Source organism: Cryptomeria japonica, chromosome 2 (assembly GCF_030272615.1).
Source record: "Cryptomeria japonica chromosome 2, Sugi_1.0, whole genome shotgun sequence".
Lineage (NCBI taxonomy): Eukaryota > Viridiplantae > Streptophyta > Pinopsida > Cupressales > Cupressaceae > Cryptomeria > Cryptomeria japonica.
This window is the reverse complement of record NC_081406.1, coordinates 141,704,120-141,727,310: the sequence shown is the minus strand read 5'-3', so window position 1 is coordinate 141,727,310 and position 23,191 is coordinate 141,704,120. Positions and strand designations below refer to the sequence as shown.

Sequence of the window (23,191 nt, the reverse complement as noted above, 5' to 3'; positions counted from 1 at the left end):
ATTGTTGTAGGACTCTAAGCAACTACCCTACCAGCTATCAGTTCTCTAAGATAATAAGGATACAACTTATTCTTTCATAAATAATAATAAATAACTAACTAAAAGGAGTTGAGGGTGTCACAGTCCTACTCAAACTCATACAACACCAAAGAATTGTTGAAATAGAAAACATGAAAGAATATGGTAGCATGATTATGAATCGTGTTCTTTACTGTTCCACAATCTCTCTTTGTTCTATGACTATATTTATTCTTCATTAATCAACAATAACAGGAAATAAACATAATCGCTTCCCATTCTCAACAACTGTACCACAACCACTACTTTATGAGATGCAAGGGATAGACACATTGTGGGTAGCGTAATCACCCTTTGGTTGTAGGTCAATAGATGAGCTTTGTTGTTATGGGTTAGTTCCTCAAAGAGAATTCATTCACATTAACTAACATTACTAACATAAAAAACCACATCATTCCATAAATATCCATAAAGACACACTCATTTGTCATATGACATATATATCATCCATTAAACTTAGATAATAAAGTTAAGGTATTGTTTTAAGAGCATATGAAATGTCATGAAAAGTACGAGTTAAAACAAATAAAATAGGATAACAAGGCCAATCCTAAGGCTCATCATTGCGTATATTTCATACATTTTTTTTTTTTGTTGTTGTTGTAAAGTTGTGGTCTACCTTGAAGTTCAATGCCACACTTTGGGTATTTCAATATTTTCCAAGGTATATGTTTTGTGCAACATTGAAAATGCATTTAATTACGTTGATAGGTGTAACTATAATGACAAGAAGTGTTGTGATGGAGTGAGTTGTTAAAAAAACTCCTTAACACAAATTTGAAATTAATTCACATGTCAAATACTCATTACATCCAATTATATATCATCTATATTAAAATCCTAATAAACTAGCATAGAAGATAAGACATTTTGAGCTCATGGATTGTCAAGTATTTTTGGTTTTCCTTACGGGTTGAAATGACTCTTAGTTTTGGATTCAATCATGGGTGGTTACCTTGAGAAATGTCACTTGGGTGCATTGATTAGAAAATTTATTAAGTTTTCATATTAACTTTTTTTATTGCTCTCTTGCTTATATATATAAGCGCTTGAGATGAGGAAGAAGATAATAGAAATACACGAACACATTGCCAAAATAGCTCTTGGAAGTGAGTTGAAGATTTCCTTATAGCATGGTCAAATTCTCTCATTGTGTTGTAATTTTCTTATTTCAAAAACTTGAAGAGCATTGCTAATGTTTGCTAGTCTTCCCATGAAAGAGTTTCTTAAGGTAGGTCTTGTATTACATGATTACATTAAAAATGAAATGTTTAAATTCTAAATGATAATGCTTTTAGCGAAAAATTATGTAGAGATTTTTTGAATAAATACTTTGGATCATACACATCATCACAAAGAGGAAATAGCTTTTCCTTCATTTTATATCACATTTTGTGATCCATCCTTAAGAAGGAAAATAAGTTTTGGATCACATTTCATGATCCATAATTGAAAAGAATATTTTTCTATTCTTTTAAATCAACATTTTGGATAATATGATCCATTGATTTAAAATTCTTTTAATATTTATAAAAAACATTCTTATTTACTATAATAGATAATGAAAATTTAAGTTTTCAATTATTTAAAACTTTTTTAACTTTACAAATATTCTAAAGGGATGTTATTCCCTTAGAGTATTACTTTGTTTAATCTAACCACCAAAATGATAAACACTAAAATTATTCAATCAAATTATTATAGTCATTGAAAAAAGGGAAGATTATTGAATATACTCTAAAGAAATGATTTATTCATAAACAGAATATTAAATACAAACTCAAGAAATCTATTCGCGTGTTACATATACTCGCTAATATTAATAGAGGGTGTACGAGGAATATTAAGTTCCCATTAAAAAAGTTAATAAAAAACACAGCTCAAAAGTAATTAGCCTGTATGCAAATAAGACAAGACCTTACCGACCAGATTAATACAATCCTTACCATGGCGGCCGTAGATCCTAATTACCGACCAGATTAATACAATCCTTCCCACGGCGGCCGTAGATCCTAATTATTGATCAGATTAAAATAATCCTTCCCATGGCGGCCGTAGATCCTAATTACTGATCAGATTAAAATAATCCTTCCCATGGCGGCCGTAGATTCTAAATATAATTCTAAACGGTTTTGAAACTATAAATAGGAAACCCCTGCTCTGCCGCCGGAATCTCACTTATCTGTTGATATGGTGGGGCAAATCAAATCAAAATCACCACAGTTTTAGCCTAAACACCGAAAAAGCAAGGAGCAAAGGCTCTGCCTTCAAATGGAGGAAAAAGCTGGTCCAAGTGCAGTCAATGTGTGGAACATTGCTTGCGGGTCGGCTGTTCTTTATCTTATAAGTACTTTCTCTAAAACCCATTTCATTCCAGTCCAGATTTCACGACACTTTGCCCTCCCAAAGCTGCTAAAAAACTTCATAAACATCGGATAATCTGGACAGATTGTAATGAAAAGGAATTCGAGGATTGGATTCAGCCAATATGCAGCCTAGGGGGGCTACTCATTTAGCAGAAGATACAGCAGCGCTTTTAGTTCCCTTCAGATCAGGGAAGCGAGAATGGCATATAAAGATGCTGCGTATTCTTTCATACTTGATACTGGTAGGCTTTGGTGTAGTTATTGGGGTGGTCGCAACCTTCCATATGACCAGATATTTAGGCGCCCAGAACATGTTTAACCCACTTGGAAAGCCATTGGCTTTCCCACAGGCTCAGCTATCATGTAAAATGACTAGGGATCGGTCGGGATTAGAACAGTGGATCAAGCCAAGCGAGTTAATGCACAATATGAGCGATAGCGAGCTTCTTTGGAGAGCTTCCCTGGCGCCCAGGAGAAAAGGGTATCCCTTTCACAGGGTTCCCAAAGTGGCTTTCATGTTTTTGACCAAGGGCCCATTGCCGCTTATTGCTTTGTGGGAAAAGTTTTTTCATGGGTATGAAGGAATGTATTCTATTTACGTGCATACGCTTCCTTCGTTTAAGCTCAATGTCACCTCAAGGTCTCCTTTCTATGGTCGGCAGATTCCCAGTCAGGTAAATATAATTATGCTTTCTTGGTTTACAAGTTACTGTTGATCAGTGAACTTTTGTGTGCTTTAATGTATGTCGAGAAATTATACATGTGGCCAGGGATATATAAGCTTAGATCTGGGCCAGTGCGTTAGTGATTCTCATAAATTGTGTGCCATATAAGAGTAAAATCAAATATCATTGATTTTATTTCCGTTTTTTAAAATTTGAATTTTGCCCATCCGCTAGACTGACTCTCACTGAAACCTTCTGTTTCGTTTTCAATATCGAATTTATCAAAATTTGGTGCAAACGATATTTTGAAGATCTTTAGATCACTGGGTGCTCCGAGTTTGATTTTCTGATTGCAGAATGAGCACCCTGCTGGTACCTGGATATCCTTCCATCCTCTTAGTTTGTACTTATGAGGAGTCATACCTTGTAGTCTCTTTGTGAGTAAGCATTCTCCACTAGTTGGATTTGGCTCCGTTTGATGGTTTGATTTTTTAATTTTATTCTAATTTGTGAGGATCGGGGTTCAAGTTCATCTGAGGAGGAATTCTGTAAGAGGAGAATGAATGAATACATTTTAATATCTCCGAGGTTAAAAAAAAGCTTATGAGACAATCATTTTGGTCACTTTTGTCTTTTGCTTTCTATCCTTTTTCAATTCAAGAAGATGATGAGCACACTCAACCTCTCAACACACCCCCTTACTGAATAGACTGTACCAAGAAACAACTGTCATGATATCGGCTTTTTTGTCCATGATGTCCACAGTCTATAATAAAATTTACTTTTGATTCCACTGTCCTGGGAGTGCAAAAAATTCACATCCTTTCTTCCCATGCTTATATAGGATTTTTCCTCTGCCCGTTTCACATTGGAGATATATATGAATGTTGTTATAGGGCAGTTGGTGATGGTGATTTGGAAATTACACCTTATCATAGGAATAATCACCTCAGCCTTTATGAACTATAAATCTCTAAAGTCTTATCTTTGCATAACCTTACCTGGTGGAAGGCTATTGGGGCGCTCCCCCTGATACTATATTGAAAGGCAGAGTTCTACTACCCTTAGTTTTGATAGGAGAAGAACATGTATTTGTGCAGTCACAGCTAACTATTTAAATACCAAATTAAAACAAATATTAAAATGGAATATTATATATAACGGTCATGTTAGATTTCTAGTTTTGGGATTATATCAGCACATTTCTTGACAGTAGCACTTTGGATAGCATACATTATTGATAGCAGTACTTGTCTCCAAGGCGCTAGAATATTTTCGGGATTGCATCTCCTGCTTGTGTCCTTGATAGAAGCTCTTTCCTTATTTCTACTTTGGGTTTGCATCTTTCTCAGTGTGACCTTATTACCCTTTCTCTCTCCCTATTATTGCATAAGGGTAATGATAATGATGAATCTCTAAGTTCCTATGAATTAGCTCGTGATCCCATTTTGTTAGAACTGCCAAATGGTAGATGTGATGCTCGCATCCACATTGTCTTCCCCCTGAAAACATAAGTTGCTATTACAAATTGGTCATGATATTCCAGGTCTGTGAGTAGATCATCCGAGTTATGTTTTCCATTGATATTTTCAACCATCCTGAAATTTTACTGTGATAACAGATACTCGATGGCTTAACCATCCCTTGAAGCATTTACCTAAATTATGGATTCTTTATGTAGAAATTTAGCTGGTCAATGGGGCTGTCTTCTATCAGCAAGTTAGAGCTAAAGTTGGAAAGGGTGGGCTTGTTTCCTGTGATAGTGTAAAGAAAGGAATATAACCTGTAAAATGGAGTTTGTTTCCTCTTCAGGGAATGTATAAAAGGCTGTTTTTCAGTCAGAATGATTTGGAGCACAACGAACTTATATGTTGTAGCAACTCCATAATGTGTTGACATCAGACACTGCACTTAAATTGGGTAGCTGCTTACCATCATTCAACTAATTTACGTTAAAGAATCCAAATGGCTGTGAAATTCCGAAACTTAAAAATAGAGCTTTATTGTTTTAGATACCAAAGCACATGCTGTCATAGGCTTAAGGTCAAGTAACAAAGCCGAGACGATTCAATCTGCAAGATCTAACTTTCTAAAGAATAGTTAAGCTGAAAATAAAATATGCTTGAAAAGTAATGCTGGGAAAAATGGGGATAAGATCATTAATATCAATCGAAACAAGTCTGCTTTATTCTAGTAATAGACAAGAATGGTCGTGGTTTCTAACAGCAGAACAAAGGTGTGGCTGTGATTATGAAATGAAAATTAGGATGTGATCTTGGTAAGTTTGTTCCATAGTTCAGAAACTTGGCAGGCCAAAATTTTGACTTGGACTCTGGATTGGGAAAGAACTGAGAAAATTGGAATATTCTAAATCTAAAATCAACTTAAATAACTTCTTAAAAGTTAATAGTGTTAACAAGCGTTCAAATCTATTGCAATGGGAAAAAAATTTAAAAGAATTAAAAAGGAAATTGAGAAAATGAATTGGAAAAAAGTTGAAAAATAGTCTTTTTGCTAGCTGGAGATTTTTGGAGAGCACTTGGCAAGCCTTAGGGAGTACTTTTCAATAGCTTGGTGGAGTTATTAGGTGAGTAACTTTTGCTGAGTTTTTAAATTATGGTTTGATGATGATCAATGTGATGAAAATTGTGAATAGGGTGGTTGTCTTTGGCTAGTAATTCCCATTCCAGTAACTTGAAGTGGCTATTTGTGTTTCTTGAAAGGGAACAAGGTGCGGAAACACTTCCCACAGTTGTATAAGAGGAGAAAATGCAATTTGAAATAATTTGTTGAAAATAAACAATTCAATAAAATTATTCATCATAACACAATGATGTATCCTAGGAAAAACCTATTTAAACAAAAACCTAGCCTTTAAACTCCAAACCAATGCATCAATCAACAATAGTAATGGTTACAATACAATCTAGGCAAGGAGCCTTCATATGCGACAACACTGATACTTAGATTTGTGTAATACAGGTAGCATAATTTGGTTTGTGGATCCGACAATTTTTTGTGAGACTTGAGTTTATTTGTACAAAAAATAGATAAAAAATTTAAATATATCTTTGCAGCCTAAAAGCAGGAATATTAGAAACAACATACATATTATTTGATATTTTTTATGCATAGAAATACATATAAACCTCATAAAATATTAATAAAATTAATATACTGTAATCGTAAAATTAATAAATAAATATTCATATAATAATATATCAATATTGATAATATAATTTTATATTAACATTATAATATATATTTTGGCAAAAATAAAAAAATAATTCAAAGAAATTAATTACATTTACACCAAATAGATTTCCAGATAGCTATTGCCGTCAAGATAGCCAACAAGAGAGTAATCCGTCGGGGGTCCTTGTAATATCACTCAGTATTGCATTTAGTAAAATGTAGATTTCTATCTAGATAGCAATTTCCCCTAATCAACCAACTAGATTTATTCCACTTGATCATCTTGGATAAGTTGAAGAATTTGCTAAGCTTTATTTTGAGTCAGCTTTCCCCAATCTGCAACATTCTAATTATACATCTCTTTAGAGGCCCACTTAGCCAAAGGCCATCTTATTCCATTCCCTAGGAATATGGACAAAGGAAATTGAAGAATTTGATTAACCACCAAAGCCAATCTCTAGGATGAATCTTGCAGATTATTATTTTTTTATCGGTAAAGTTGTATTTGTATTAATATCGAAAACATTACAGAATATATGATGTCTGAAAAGAGTTTGATCATCTCCCTTAGAGTTCAGCAGAATCTGAAAACTAAAACCAATCCAAAGGGATTGTCGTGTCTTCTTATTTGCGCCCCTCGAGTTACCCCATTTGCATTGCGAAGAGGCGGCACCAAATGTAGAAGGGGACTGTTGATCGTAAGGGCCCCATTTCTCTACTTCCCACCTAAGTCTCCTAGCTTCTACTGCCTTTAGATAGTCCTTCACCCCCGTCATGCCAACCTGGGCCGAGGCTCTTTGAACTTCCTTATTACTATTTGTGCTCCAGATAAGGAATGGGTGTAGGGTTGGGATGAATTCACTCATTGGAAGCCATACACCACTTGGACAGATGAAGCCTTGCCCATCTCGCGCCATTTCCATTAAACTTTCAAAACCCCCCGCCACTCTTCTATAACACAATTCTCCACCAGCCACCAAACTGTTTCCTTCGACTCCAACGCGAAACACCACGCAGTAAACATGGACGCAACATCAACATTGATACTTGAAAGAGGCTTTCAAGTATTCCTCGCCTAGAATAATCTTGACTCGCGTCAAGAAGTCTTTGTCATCAAACTTGAAGATGTTTGAGAGCCTTTCATCTGATATCGACCCCCTGAATGCAACCATTGGCTTTGAAGCCGTTAAGGAGAAATTTGCCTCCATTGCTTTAGCAGAGAAGAGAATTCTTTTCTTCTGAGCCTCACAAACTTTTTTGGAAAAACAATATGAAACTAGCTTCTGCCATCTTCTTATGGAAGACTCAAAACTCGACGTACTATCCGCCACCCAAGAGCAATAAATGATGAGTGCTAAGAAATAAAGATCCCATTCAGCCATGCGTAATATCCAACTCGTCAAGGTCCATAAATGTACAAGATACTTCATGCCAAGCAAGCCTGAGCAACAACCAACCACAACCCTCCATTGCCTACCAAAATTGTACACCCACAAGGAATATCGCCGCCTAAATGTTGTTGGAATCAGCGTCACTGAGAGGGGGGGGGGGTGAATCAGTGATCTACCGGTTAGCAAATTTTCAGACTTAACTTTCAACCACCGGAAGCAAATACTTGAAACTGAAATGCAAAAACATAAAACAAACAACCACAAGATCATAACACTAGTATTTTTACGTTGAAACCGAAATGGGAAAAACCACGGTGGGATTTGAACCCACAATATTATTCCACTATGGCCAGTAGCAAAACGATATTACAAAATGGGAATGCGTAGGCATTCAGGCACACTGCTTAGAGCTCACTGCTAATTTACAATGACCCAGAAGGCTACAACCCTCAGGGAAGTCTCACTGACTTACAAAGTTGTTACAGTGATGAATTACAATGTATGAACTTTGAAATAGCATCTATTATGCCTGGATGAGTTCCGGTTAAGTATTGAATGCATTGATTGGATCACTTTTGCTGTTCTGCCCTGTTCTTTGTCTCAGTTAGCTACCAGATCAAGAATGCGCACGTGAAACTGTGCCAAAATGGATTCTCGATCACCTCTTGCTCGCATACAGTTGCACCATCCACCAAAAAGATCACCCACACCAAACATATATACTGGCAACCACAAAATAGATCATACATCATGTCAGCCTAAAGTGTTGATTTTTCTTACAATACTAGGAACACAAGAAGATGACCATGCACATTAACCATAGGGTGTGCTCGATTAACCACAGGCAATGATTCACATTATTGTTGCCCTCCCAACCATAGATGATATACTGTTATCGTCTCCACCGAGCACGAAAATTATATCTCCAATATATATATCAATAGCAAGATGTTGTTACAATGACACAAAGACCAATGTGAATTGCTTCAATCCTTGAAGCTTATAGATGGATCTAGTTACTTTAAACTGAAGGAGATGCAAACTGAATTGCTGTAGGATGTACCACCAATGCTTTCCTGAGTTGCTTGCTTACTGCACGATAGTGCTGAAGAATTCACAATGTTTGAAGAATGACAATGCATACAGCACGATAGTGCTGTAGATGATAGTTTGATCTGCAAGTATGTTATATGTACTTCGATCTACTACAATATGATCCGCACTGCTCACACATTCTAGATTGCAGTCTATATAATTCGATTTGTTCACATTTATGATGGTGAACAATATCCACGATGCTGAAGATAATATCGATATGCTTATGTGTCTTGCTGTAGTGAAGACCCAATCTGAATATATGTCTTATGATCTGTGTATATGTCGCTTCGATCTAAAAATATTTGTGAGAGGAAAGGCGCACTATTTGTATCCATTCGTGGGATACATCAAATGACATGTCTTCTTGACGATGTCGGCTATGATCCTTCATGGTGACCTTTCCAAGGGGTGGCAGGTTTATGAAATAATTGTTTTGTATTAACCACTTAATGCAATTTGTTAACCAATAACAAATAGTTAGGAACAAATTCGTATAACATAAATATGATTCCTTTTAATAGGCAAGATAACTTATAAATCGTTATATATAAATGTGTAAGGCCAAAGGCCATTCACACATTTGTAATTTGCTATGTCGGCTTGAAGGATCTGACCATAGATATTATTTCAACATGAAGGTGTAACGTGTAGTCACATGTCGGCTTGACCGAATCAAAAAGGATAAATGCAGATCACCAAATTGATAATAGAATGATGTGTCTAAGTCGGCCCAATCATCCCAAACACTCTTCAATGCATCTCAATCACCGAAAAGCTTCCGGACCCAAAAATGCTCCGTTCTTCCTGAAATACCGGTTAATCAGCTACCAGTTAACACACGCTCTCATATAAGAAAAATCACGACCACCGGATCGAATCTCTATGAAGAGTTTCCATCAATGACAACCCTAAACCAATAATCAGCCACTGGAAACCACCGGATGAGTGTCAATTGCCAACAATCTCTCCCTTTGGCATTGATGGCAACACTCGTGAAAAATGGCTAAGTGTTGAGCACTGGACACTGGTTCAAAAAGAATCAAAAGAATCTCTAAGGCTCCCCTTAGACAAAGAATTCCACTTTCCAATACTGTACATTTTTCATCATCTCTCTCCCCCTTTGACAACAATGCCAAAAATGGGGTGCTGTCCTAAACAAAGATATTTACAAATACTTGAAGAGGTCAGCATAAATAGTCTTAAAAAATCCTAGGTGAGTATCCCACCCACTCTTCAAGTTATCCAAAATTGTGATCCCACTCTTCAACAAAATTGTGATGAATGCACTAAATACAGTAGCATGAATTTCTAACTCCCTTAGATCAGATGACACACGCCGGGCCATCTCCTTCATAGAATCCACCTTATTAATTAATATGGTGTCCAATCGGGTGGTAATCAGGTTCCGGAGTTCACCTACTCTTCTCAAAATTTTGGCCTTGTCCGCTTGGAGGCTTGAGATTTGATCACTTAGAGCTATAGCCCGCCCTTCAACACTTCTGGTTAATGTTGCATTAGGATCAAAGGACTGAGAAATACCAGCAAGCTTGCCCTGGTAAACACCTATCTACTTGTCACTATCTATAGTGCATTTAGGCAAAATTAGGCAAGATTTATACAATTTACCGGCTTCTGACAATGTGTCAGAAATAATTTGCAATCTCTTATTCAGTCTCATTATATCATCCTCAATCATCTTCCGGAATGTTTGAATTTTGACATCCTTAAATTTATCCAAAACTTTTTGTGTAGCAGTCTTCTCCAAAGAATCAAAACTGGTATTTACACTGTTAATCAACTGTAACAATTTACCGGAGGGGCTGTTATTGGAATCCGACTGTACATTTGGAGTCACCTTCTGCAAAACATCTACTGACATCAAAATTAGCCTTTTATCTTCAGATTTTGACTTCACCAGATCTTGACTGGCCTGGGCTTGCACAACAGCTACGAGCATGAGCTTCTTTGCAGGAGACATCTTTCCAAGATTAACAGAACCATCAAGATTAATAGAGATCTGAGGCGGGGTCCCTGTAACTAGAGGAGTGACAATTGCGGGTTTAGCTACACCTTTACCTTTATCAACTTCAACAACCTTGGCCTCTGCTGTCTCAGCATCCTTCTTCTCCCCCTCATCTCCCTGACAATCTTGCTTCACAACGGGCGCTGAAATTCGCTTTGGAGTCGCCGATATTGTTGTAGAAATCACCAAATCGCTTTGCTCTATTCGCTTGATTGCATTGTGACAAATGAAACTTCGAAATGCACTTTTATCCTTCGAAAACCTAATTTTCCACTGCAATAAATGCAACAACCGGTTATCATGATTTTCACAGAGTCGCATATCGGAGCATCAAATTTTCTCAGAAACTTCCGGATAACAATTGCACAACTAATTTAAGCCTTCTGCAACCTTCTGGAATCGATTGCAGACCACCGAAGAGGGAGTTCTTAGAATCTGCATGAAAAGCTCCCCCTAAAGCATAAAGCCTTAGTTACCGGATGAAGATCCTGCACCGGATTCGAGTGCAGACCCATTTTCTGCTTTAGATTCATCTTTTCTAACCCACATCTTCTCATGCTTCTCCTTGATCTCTTCTACTTTTGCTTTTCCCTTCTCATTTGATTTGTTATTGTCTACCGGAGCACTGTTCTTGCTTCTGTAGTACTTTGCAATGTGACCGGTTTTGTTGCATGCATGACAAACAACATTATTCTACATAGGTTTGAAGTTCATCTAATTTTGTCTTGTCTTGCACTAATTAGAGATATGCCCAAACATCCCACAAGCATAGCATCTTTTGTTCTGGAAGTTATTCACTACTGCTCTACACATATTTGACTTGTGTCCAAAGTTATTACATATGAAACACTGACGGGTAAAGGTAGGAACATTATTCATGTTCATTCCATTTATTCATCCTACTTCTGCACTGATTTGCCATATGACCAAACTTATTGCAAGTAAAGCATCTACCATTGAATTTGTGAGAATTAGGCTGTCTTATTGGAGGATTCTTGCTCTTCTTTTGATCAGGTTTAGCATTGCCTTGTCCAAATCCGGAGGATTCACCTTTCTCAAATCCAAGACCTTGCATGTCCTTTCCATGTCTCTGACTTTCCGACATCCCATCAAGCCTTGCTGAGCTAGCTTTGAATTTGTCTTTGCATTCATTAGCAGTAGCAAGTTCCTCCCTTAAAGTAGCAATCTGTCTTTCAAGTTCTTGACCATTATTCCTTGATTGTGTCAACTCAAGCTTCAACTGATCATTCTCATAGGTAAGCTTGAAGCATTCATCAGCTCTTTCCTTCGATGATTGTGCCAAATTCTCTTCATTCTTCTTCCGGTCCTCAATCTCCTTAGTCAGCCTCATCACAATGGATTGCATCTCATTCTTCAAAGCAACACTCTCTCTCTCAAGCTTGTTAACTTCATCCGCTTTTCCCCGGTATTCCATGCTTTGATCTTCTTTCTCCTTCAGCTTGTCCATCAATTCTTTCCTCGTATCTAGGATTGTTCACTTGATCCTTCAGGTCATTGATGAAATCATCAGTAACATTCATTTTCTTCTTCAAGGTATAGATCTCATTTCTAGTTGCATCAAGATCCTCAAGTGCCACACTAAGTTGTCTCTGAAAACCGGAATCCATTGAATCTATTTCCCGAACCTTCCTCAAGTGGTTAAGCTTCCTCAGAGGTACTAGGCTCTGATACCAATTGTTGGAATCGGGGATCACTGAGAGGGGGGGGGGGGTGAATTAGTGATCTATCGGTTAGCAGATTTTCAGACTTAACTTTCAACCACTGGAAGCAAATACTTGAAACTGAAATGCAGAAACATAAAACAAACAACCACAAGATCATAATAGCGGTATTTTTACGTGGAAACCCAAATGGGAAAAACCACGGTGGGATTTGAACCCACAATATTATTCTACGATGGCCAGTAGCAAAACAATATTACAAAGTGAGAATGCATAGGCATTCAGACACACTGTCTAGAGCCCACTGCTCAATTACAATGACCGAGAAGGCTACAACCCTCAGGGAAGTCTCATTGACTTACAAAGTTGTTACAGTGATGAATTATAATGTATGAACTCTGAAATAGCATCTATTATGCCTGGATGAGTTCCGGTTAAGTACTGAATGCACTGACTGGATCATTTCTGCTGTTCTGCTTTGTTCTGCCTTGTTCTCTGTCTCAGTCAGCTATCGGATCAAGAATGCGCACGTGAAATTGCGCCAAAACGGATTCTCGATCACCTCTCGCTCGCATACAATCGCACCATCCACTAGAAAGATCACCCACACCAAACATATATACCGACAACCACAAAATAGATCATACATCATGTCGACCTGAAGGTGTAATGTGTATTCACATGTCGGCTTGACCGGATCAAAAAGGATAAATGCGGATCACCAAAATGATAATAGAATGATGTGTCTAAGTCGGCCCAATCATCCCAAACACGCTTCAATGCATCGCAATCATTGGAAAGCTTCTGGACCAAAAAATGCTCTATACTTCCTGAAATATCGGTTAATCAGCTACCGGTTAACACACGCTTCTGGATAAGAAAAATCACGACCACCGGATCGAATCTCTATGAAGAGTTGCCATCAATGACAACCCTAAACCAATAATCAGCCACCGAAAATCGCTAGAAACCATCGGATGAGTGTCAATTGCCAACAAATGTCAAGTGTGACGAAGCCAACAGTGTCGCATGAATTACCAAAGATTACAGTAGGATTTGGATTAAATCCCAATAGGTCAGACACCTCAGAGCATTAAAGCCGCCATCCCTTCTCAACAGCCATGAACCTAGGCAAGAGGCAAGGAGAATATTCCAAACTCATATTCAAATTCGAACCCAACCTTCCCAAAAATGGATTCATTTGAATTCAAAATTCCTCCACCACTTCGTTGTTAGGTTCACATCTAAAAACTTGTGTCTTACCTTCTAGGATGTCAAAAGCTTGATTGGCACAAGCATCCACCTCCTGATTTCCTTCCCTCCTTATATGAGACACCTGAAACTTCTGAAAGGTTGGGAGTAGATGTCTAATGGATTGGATATTTCTATCAATTTTCCAGTGTTCAGTTCTGCCCTTAAGAATAGCATGAGTAATAATCTGTGAATCACCTTCTAGATGGATATTGGCAATTCCCAATATTTCCACCAATTGAATAGCTAGGAGGGCAGCTTTAGCTTCTACAACATTATTGTACCCCTTCCTAGATTTTGGAAACATTTGGCAATCAAATTTCCTTTGTCGTCTCTTGCAATACATCCTGCACTCAAAGGACCCAGGTTACCTTGAGCCGCACCATCAAAAGTTATCTTGACCCATCCTTGATCCAGGGGTGTCCATGAAGTTATAATGTTCAAATTGTGAGAAGGATTAACCCTTGAATGCCCATTAACAGGCGAATCTCGCAGATTATTATTACCAAACAAGGAAACAAGTATCATAGAAGTTATTTCACATATGACTTTCCTCTAGCCTAGCTCACAACTATTTCTAAAGCCTCAAGAATGGCCCAATCCTCCATTTGATTATTAAAGTGTAATCCCATTTAGGAAGAGAAAAAAATGGATTGATCCTTAATTGTCTTGATCGATTCCACTAATCTATGTTGCATCCATGTTGCCTTGAGTGGATTCATTAGTATTAATTTAAATAAAAATTACCAGGAGGAGGAGACACTTATCAAACCTATCCACATTCCAAGAAGGCCATATTATATGGCTAGGTCAAACTTTGAAGGCATTGGAAGGAGATAACTCCAAGAGTCTAGCAACTCACACATTTGAAGAAAGAGGCTTGTCAATTTTGAACTTGGCCTTTATAGGCTCCTTGAGGATACTCCTTATCTTATGCCAAACTTGCATAACTATTCTTTGGCACTCCTGGAAGGTACAAAGGTTTTACTCAAGTCAAATTCACAAAGGATAAAAGAGGAACCAACATGCCACATAGCCACTAGGAAGGATGTAGAAGCCAGGGTCAGCCCGATATTAGCCACAACTAATACGTTGAAGTAGCATGAATACTAGATTAATTCCAAATCTTCCATTAGAAGCTCCAAATCACCGTAGAGAAAGGACATTAAAAGAAAAAGTGATTAGTGCATTCTTCATTTCTACCACATAGGCCACAATTAGAAGGCCCATGGAATCCTCTCTTTTTGATATTCTCCTAGGTGAGATTGTTCTGGTGGAGCAACCACACAAACAAGTCACACGTAGACAAACTAAATTTATTCCAAGTCATCCTCCACTAAGGAGACTCTCTATTCACCTCTTTTTGCTCCTTTAAAGAATAATAGCTACAAGCAACTCAAGATTCCTTTAGGATTGTGGTCCCAAGCAACATTATCATTGTATTCCAAAGAATTGCAAAGGTCTACAAGAATAGATTCAAGAATATTTCGCTCCTCTAAAGAATCTCCCCTAGGCTATCTTAAGGGCTCCCACCAATGACAAAACAAATCCCCTAGAGGAGTAGTGTACTTGAAATCAACAACTTTGGACTGAAATGATAATTCGATGTTGTAATTAATTAAGGAGAGGAATACTCCTTAATAGAAAATTACAAGATGATTGAGAATAGAAACACGAAAGATAGAAAGGAAACTTCCTAAAACTAACTAAAGACAAAAAACATAATGAAAGTTTCTAAATACTAATTAAATGACTAAGATGGCCGTTATATCAATATTACAATATTATTTTGATACCCTCCCTTAATGGTCATTCTACTAACCACCCTACAAAAGACTTGACATACTCTGCAGGTCATTTGGCCATGAATGCATAGAAGGCTGCCCCCTTCTTTGAATGCTTTGTGAAATGGAAACCATCCCTCCAACATGATGTTGGGTAACAAAGTCATCCTTCCGGCTATCCAGAGACATGGAAATTGAGATCAACTTCTCAAAAACTTTCGCAGCTCAAAAAGCAACAATACCCATGACTTTGTAAAAAATCATCAAAAAAACATTTGTGGAATAACACTGTTTGCCCGAGGAACCCTAGGTGTGACCCAACACAAGCTGCAAGAAACCACAATCTTTTGGAAAAATCATCAAACCCTAGATGCAATGCTTAAATCACACACGATCTTGTGAAAAAATCAGCAAAAACCTTTGTTTGTGGAAAAAACGGTAAAAACCCACAAACTCTGTAATGACCCTTTTTGTAAATGCCCTAGTTTTTGCCCCAAAATCACAAATCCAAAATGAAACCAGGGCAAACATAGTTAGGGATATAATCTTCATTTAAGAATAAGATGAAATAAGCCTATTTTTTTGAAACCCGCAATGAGATTAAACAACAATGTAGATATAACTCATGGAATACATCCAATTCTAAGGTTAGGATATGTATAACTATAAACCAATACCAATAATTACATGGAAACTCAACCATAACAAGGGTTGAGTTGGAAGACATGATGAGGTGCCCCAAGTATCCTCTACCCTAGGCCCAACAGCAAAACCTTATCCTCTATAATAACCCTTGCTGCAATTTTATATTAGATTTACAAAATTTCAATAACCCAACTCAGATTTACAATTTGTAACCAAACAATGAAATCGGGTATGCCGAAAATTGCACCAATGAGCTTATAAACACTTAAAACCCTCATAAAAATACAAGAAGATTTTGCTGAAATTTTGGCATTATAGCAGCATGCAAAAATATGTTTATAACAGTCTACAAATCTGCCATGAAGAATTACAAAAATAGACTCCAAATAATGGAGCTTAAAGTTCACAAATCCACTATAAAATCCAAAATACTCCCCAAACTCCTCACACTTCTCCACAGTAGCAAGATGCATGAAATAAATGTCTAACACCATCCAAGAACAACAATATATGCTGTTATTACCAGCAATACAAATCTGAAAATGAACTAAGAAACTACAACACACCAACTATTACAACTCTTGCCAAAACAACACACGTAAAAATCTCTTCGAAGCACAATTGCAACCCCTGAATGTGATTGCTACTAGAGACCTGTAAACACATTGCCTGCAAGCCTCTATCTCCCTGGTTTATCAGCCTTGGAGATTTCACCTTCTTTGGTTTACTAGCCTCTGAAGGAAAATAGCTTTTGGCTGTTGAAAATGATAAGATAGAATTAATCCAAATGGAGCCAACTCCATCCATATATGAAATCACTTTCAAATTCAAATTCCAACCAAAATGAGCGCCACAAATCCAACTCCCAAAGAAAGGAAACTTTTCTCTTTCCAAGTGTCTCCAAATTACTACAACTCCCAAGGAAACATGCCTTTTGCCAACAAATGTCAAATGGGCAATGGAATTCAAAATGTTGCTAAAATAAGACTTTCTAAGAACCCACACCATCACTTGAGTAGAAAATTCAAAATAATATCTTTGATGATAAACCACTATTGTTGATTGGAATAAATCAACCCAAAAAGATATTATTTTCTAGTCTTATCCAAAAATCCTAATTTACTATTTTTGGAAAGCCAAGCTCACAAAAAATAGGAAGTGCTGATTTTGGAAAGGGGACATTATGAATATTAAATAAATAATCTTTCCAAATGTATCCTATCATAGCTGGCTTACTATTTTTGGCCAATGGGAACTTAGTAAGTGTTATTTTTAGAAAAAGGGACATGATATCCTTTTTGGCCTCATGTGGTCCTTAACCATCATCATGAGGTGGTGTAACTAGTGAGGGCCCTTCCCCTCCATCATATCAACCTCTCATCTTTTATGATTGATTCACTTCAACAATTGATCCATGTGGAGATAGTAGGGAAGCTACAATAGGGTGGCTTTGACCCTCAACCCTAGGCCCAAGGTTAGGTCCTTATCTTCCTTGGCCTCATGTGGTCCTTAACCGATGGTCCTCAACCATCATCATGAGGTGGCCCCGTGGTCCTTAATCAATGGTCCTTGACCATCTTTACAAGGCATTGTGCCTAGTGAGGAATCTCACCGTCCCCCCTATTGTGTCCCTTCCTTGTATCACAATTGCAAACAATGATAAAGTATACAAATTATACATCATTATGTTTTATTACATTAATAGTATTTAACATTCCCCTCTTATGTCATATTAATTATATTGAATTAACATTATTATATTATATTATCAGCATCATAATGTATTAACAATATTATTATATTAACAGCAGATTATTGTATTAACAATATTGTATTATATTAATAGCAGCCTATTATTAAATTGCTTTAATAATATTAAATTGTTTTAATAATATTACCAGCAAACCTCATATTCATACCCGTAGTGTTTCCCAGTCAATGTGATGGCTGATGTGTTCCTTATTTCCTCTTTTTTCTTATTCTCCAAAGAGATCTCAATCTCTTCTTAAAAATTCTGCTTACTCTCTTGGTGTATGCACTTATCTTCTTTTTTTCACACCCAACACCCACCGTATAGAAAATGGATTTGATATCCATTATATATGTTATCATGCTGAAAGGTTGCAATCCTTTAGACGTAAGAGATATATTTTTTGTTAAGTGCACCTCTTCATGGCTATCTGATTAATTATCCCTTATCGCATCTTTTATGTTTAACTACGATTTGTTATTTTTTACTTGCTTTTGACTAATCACTATTGTTTGCTTCCATATAGTAATCACTGATTATTATGGGCCGTAATATGGTTGTTTGAATAGTAGCATACCAATAAATATTAAGATATAATTCTTTTCTTCGCTAATTCTTTGTGGGCCAATGTTACTTTGGCAGAGTGGCATTAATTGATGGCCCTTGCTTTTGGACTTTGACAGATCATTGTTTACGTGTATGGTTATATATCCTTATTATTCTTGGTAATGTTTTATACGAACTTGCCTATGGTTATTTAAATATTATTTAACAGTAATTATTACTAATGTAAGTTAATATTTACTGTGGCTATTAATAATTATTGTGAATATTAGTTAATAATAATTATTGATTGTGATTATAAATGCAAATTAATATTTATTTAATAATTACTGTGAATGTTAGTTAACAATAATAATTATAGATTATGATTATAAAATGCAAATCAATATCTATTTAATAATTATTATGAATATTGGTTTGTGAACAAATAAATAGTTTAGATCTTCTTCAAATAGAATGTATATACTCAAAATATAAAATTTGGAGAAAATTGTAAAATTCCTCAACTTATATTTGTTTGAATGCCTCAGAAACATATCAGGAATTGTTTAATGCATGCAATCATTGTTGGTGTATTGTTGAACAGGAAACATTAATACACAGTTCTGGAGTAATACTAATATCTCAAGCCAAAGTCCACAAGTTACCGTCTGTTTGCAATTTTAACCATAGACAAGTTCAAAGTATGACAACGCAAACTCTGTTGAAACTCTAGATTCTTACTAATGTTCAGTGCTTCAATGACATTAATTAATTCTCAACTATTTATATGCAACACTTTCAGGGATATCTGAAACATCTCTACAGGAATCCACAAAGAACACATACTCTGCTTTTTATTTTCAAATGCTAGGTACAAATGAAATTCTGTGCAGCTTAAGAATAAATGGGAATGAACAACGATGCACCTGGAAAGTAATCTGTTTGTCTCGAACCATTGAATGAATTTCCATCACCGTGCTTGCAATTGGATTGCCAGGGAAACAGTAACAGTTACGATTCTTCCTTCTACTGTGTTGTCACAGAAATACCAAAGAATAGTGTGCACTATATGATACGATTCCGCCAGGGAATGGAGTGACATATGCTGCTATAGAATACGAACCCACATTGTACAGTTTAATTACTGCGGACTGGTCCACGAACTCAGCATGGAAAACGCCGGAAATGAACCAATAATATCTGCGTCTGGAATATTATCATTTTTTAGCACAACACATTGTTCACAAACTCCACGGCGGTCTTATTTGGTCACGTTCGCATCATACGGTGTCAACACAGAAAGAATGTCAAATGCGGTAAGGACTTAAGAATCATGCGAGCCTTTTGCTTCCGAAGGAATAGAAGTCAATATAACATTCAACGCAACCGGTTCTACGCATATGCCAGAGAAATTATACTTTGAACCAAGCCACTGCTCCGAAATTTGAAATAGGAATGAACCTGCACTGTGATATTCTCCTTCAACGGCTATAGACCAATAGGTCAGATTTTGATTCTGATGAAAGGCCGAGTAATGATGCTTCAATTTCTCACGCAGAGAAATTAATTACCAATTCATCTGAAACCTCTGTAATCAAGTCTGCCTGTATCTGCTTGCAGTGACTTATTTAAAACCAAGCCATCGGGAAGAATATTCCCGTAGGAAAACCAACTAACTCCCGCAATGAATTATTAAATAATAGTTTATTTAGAAAACTAGTATTTAAATAATGAACTTTATTGAAAAAGTAAAATTAGCTAAATAGCTCAACTTAATAATTATAATATATTTGTTCATTGGAAAAATAATTAAAGTTTACTTTATTTCACCAGAAGACATTAATTTTTCGGGGACATCACAAAAATTAACCCATGATTTTTGTATGAAAAACCCACCATGAATATTTTGGAAAAAAGTCACGCAAAAACCCTCCATTATTTTTTTTTTCAGAAAAAATAAAAAAACCCACGTCGTCTTTTTTTGGAAAAAAATCAGAAAACCCACCATGTCTTTCCTCGCTTTGATATGATGAAATGATAATTCGATGTAGTAATTAATTAAGGAGAGGGCTACTCCTTATATAGAAAATTACAAGATGATCTTTACATAACAAAAATGATCCAAAATAGAAATACGAAAGATAGAAAGGAAACTTCCTAAAACTAACTAAAGACGAAATACATAAATGAAAGTTTCTAAATACTAACTAAATGACTAAGATGACTATTATATTAATATTACAATTGTTGATTTTAGGCAATCAGATGTTAATCTAGTTACTTAAATTATAAACAGACTGAGAATAAGCAGAAATAATAATAAAAACCAGAGTTACCCGAGGACGCGTCCCCGACCTGAAAACCCCTGTCCCCGTCCCCGTCCCGGGGACGTTTCGGGGACCTGGGGATGGCCAGGGGACGTTTCCCCCCGTCCCCAAATTGCCCTGTTTTTTGAGGGGACGTCCTCGAAATGGGGGGACGCCTGCCCTAGCTTTGGGGGACGTCCGTACGTCCCGGGGATTGCTGGGACGTCCCCAATCCGTCCCGGGGACGGCCAGACGTCCCCCATTCTAAGGCCCTTAAAAATATTAAAAAAATTTAAAAAGTTGTATTTTCAATTTTTTATTTAAATTTTCTAATATAGGCCCCTTATTAATTCAAATTGTTATTAAAAATTAAAAAAATTAAAAGATAACATTAATTAAATTTTAAATTTATTAATTTAATTCATAATTTTGACAATGAAACTATATGGCAGTAGCGTAGCCTTTGGGCATTTTGACACAGAGATTAGAAAATCGCCAAACTTAGCGAGTCAATAGAAAAATAACACCCAACGCCTTTATTAAAGAATAAGTTTTTTTGGTCTCGCGGGGTGCTGCCCCTCGAACCCGCAAGGGGTGATGCCCCCTGACCCCACCTTGGGGGTGCTACCCCCAAACCCTCATTGAAAAATATGGGGGGAATCTGCGTTGATAGAAGTAGGGAAAATTTAACCTTTGAGTCTATTGATATGCATATTGACAATGTGAATGAATTGAAATTCTGATTTATGAATGCATAATTGCATATTGTCTATTGAGTATTAACAATGTTGTATGTTCAGAATTTACATTCTAAAATGTTTTCAACTTTTCATAGTATCATACACATGCTATATCCATGTTTTGTTGTTTTCATATGAATATAATGTATGTATGAATGCTTTATCCATGTTTTCTTATGAACATTTAGAATTTTGAAATTTTCCTATATATTTTAAATTTTTCCTATATTTTATATAGCCGTTCCCTTTGCCGTCCCCCGCCGTCCCCAAATTTGGCAAAAAAATTTGCCGTCCCGGAAACGCGTCCCGCTGTCCCCTGCCGTCCCCGTCCTGGAAACTTGGGGTAACTTTGATAAAAACACACAACACAAGACACAAGTACCCAGGGAAAACCTCCCTCTTGGAGGTGAAAACCTAGCAACAAGATCTCAGTTTATATTAGACAATATCAGTATACAACTTTGCTTCAACACTTGAAGCAACATATAAATAAGAACAACAGAATGAAGATTCCAAACTAGGGCACAAGGAATAGCTTGATAGACTTATCTGCAATATCAAGATTTGCTATTTGCTGTCATGCAGATCATTTGTAGAGCATAGGAGTGAATTCGCTGATCTTTGAATGTGATTCGCTGCCACTGAGATAGTTCGCTGGTTCCTAGGAATGAATCGCTGCCTCAAGAAGATAGTTCGCTGGTTCCTAGGAATGAATTGCTGCCTCAAGAAGATAGTTCGCTGATCTTGGAAGGATGATTCACATAAGGCTAGCAGTGCTTAAAATGAAGATGATGCATTGTGTAGAATGAATCTTGTTTATATACAAGATTCATGTTCAAGTCTTCCAAGTCGGCTTTAACCAATTCCCTTTATTTTACAAATTTCAATTTGCACTTTTGGCGCCCAAATTGGGGCCTACAGAACTTGCAAGTTGTGACACGTTTCCTTTTGGGCCCAGCCCTATTAGACACCACATGTTACATTTGGGCCTAGCCCTATAGACATAAATCGCTTAACCTTATTACAATAAGATAATATTTTAATTGCCACAAGGCAACATTAAAATATGATCCGAACTAGCTAACCATTTCAACAACAATATTATTTTAATATGGATCGCCTTGCCATCAGAAAATTTTCACTCAAAGATTGGAGGTGGGGTTAAGAAGAGAGAATAGGAGGGTGATTATCCTAGGAGCTAGTTCAAAACAAAGCATTATTGCGCTTCTTAATTATCCAATAATGCTTTTCCTTAATAATTGAGGTCCCCCTTTTAATCTTGTTCCAAATCATGGAGCCTCTCCTAATCAAATCCATCACGAAATATTCTCATCCTCAACTCCTCCCAAATGCTTAAAATTAAGAATTTTTGCTGAAGGTTGATAAGGATTTTTGCACCATTTCTAATATAATCTAGTTGCTAAGGCCTACCTATTGAGTTCTGATTGCTTAAGTCCAAGCCCACCTGCCTCATTTGGTTTGCAAACCTCGTCCTAGCTCAGAAGACTTCATTTTTGATTTTCCAAATTTCCTGCTCATAAGAATTTTCTAGAAAGAGTATCAAATTCCTTGAGGAAGCGCATGGGAGTAGACAAAATTAAGAACCCATAAACACAAAGAGCTTGCAAGATAGATTTTAGAAGATTTAATCTTCGAGGAACAGATAACCAT

At 36.6% G+C, this 23,191-nt stretch overlaps 1 protein-coding gene across 1 annotated transcript in view; it reads left to right on the top strand.

The window, feature by feature from the left end:
* Positions 1-2,052: 2,052 nt before the first annotated feature.
* Positions 2,053-23,191, top strand: part of LOC131053988 (glycosyltransferase BC10) — a 58,364-nt gene continuing 37,225 nt past the window's right edge. Inside the window, exon 1 of the mRNA XM_057988550.2 lies at positions 2,053-3,118. Within this exon, the coding sequence (XP_057844533.1) occupies positions 2,567-3,118 (552 nt within the window). The 5' untranslated portion in view covers positions 2,053-2,566. The remainder of the gene's footprint in view (positions 3,119-23,191) is intronic.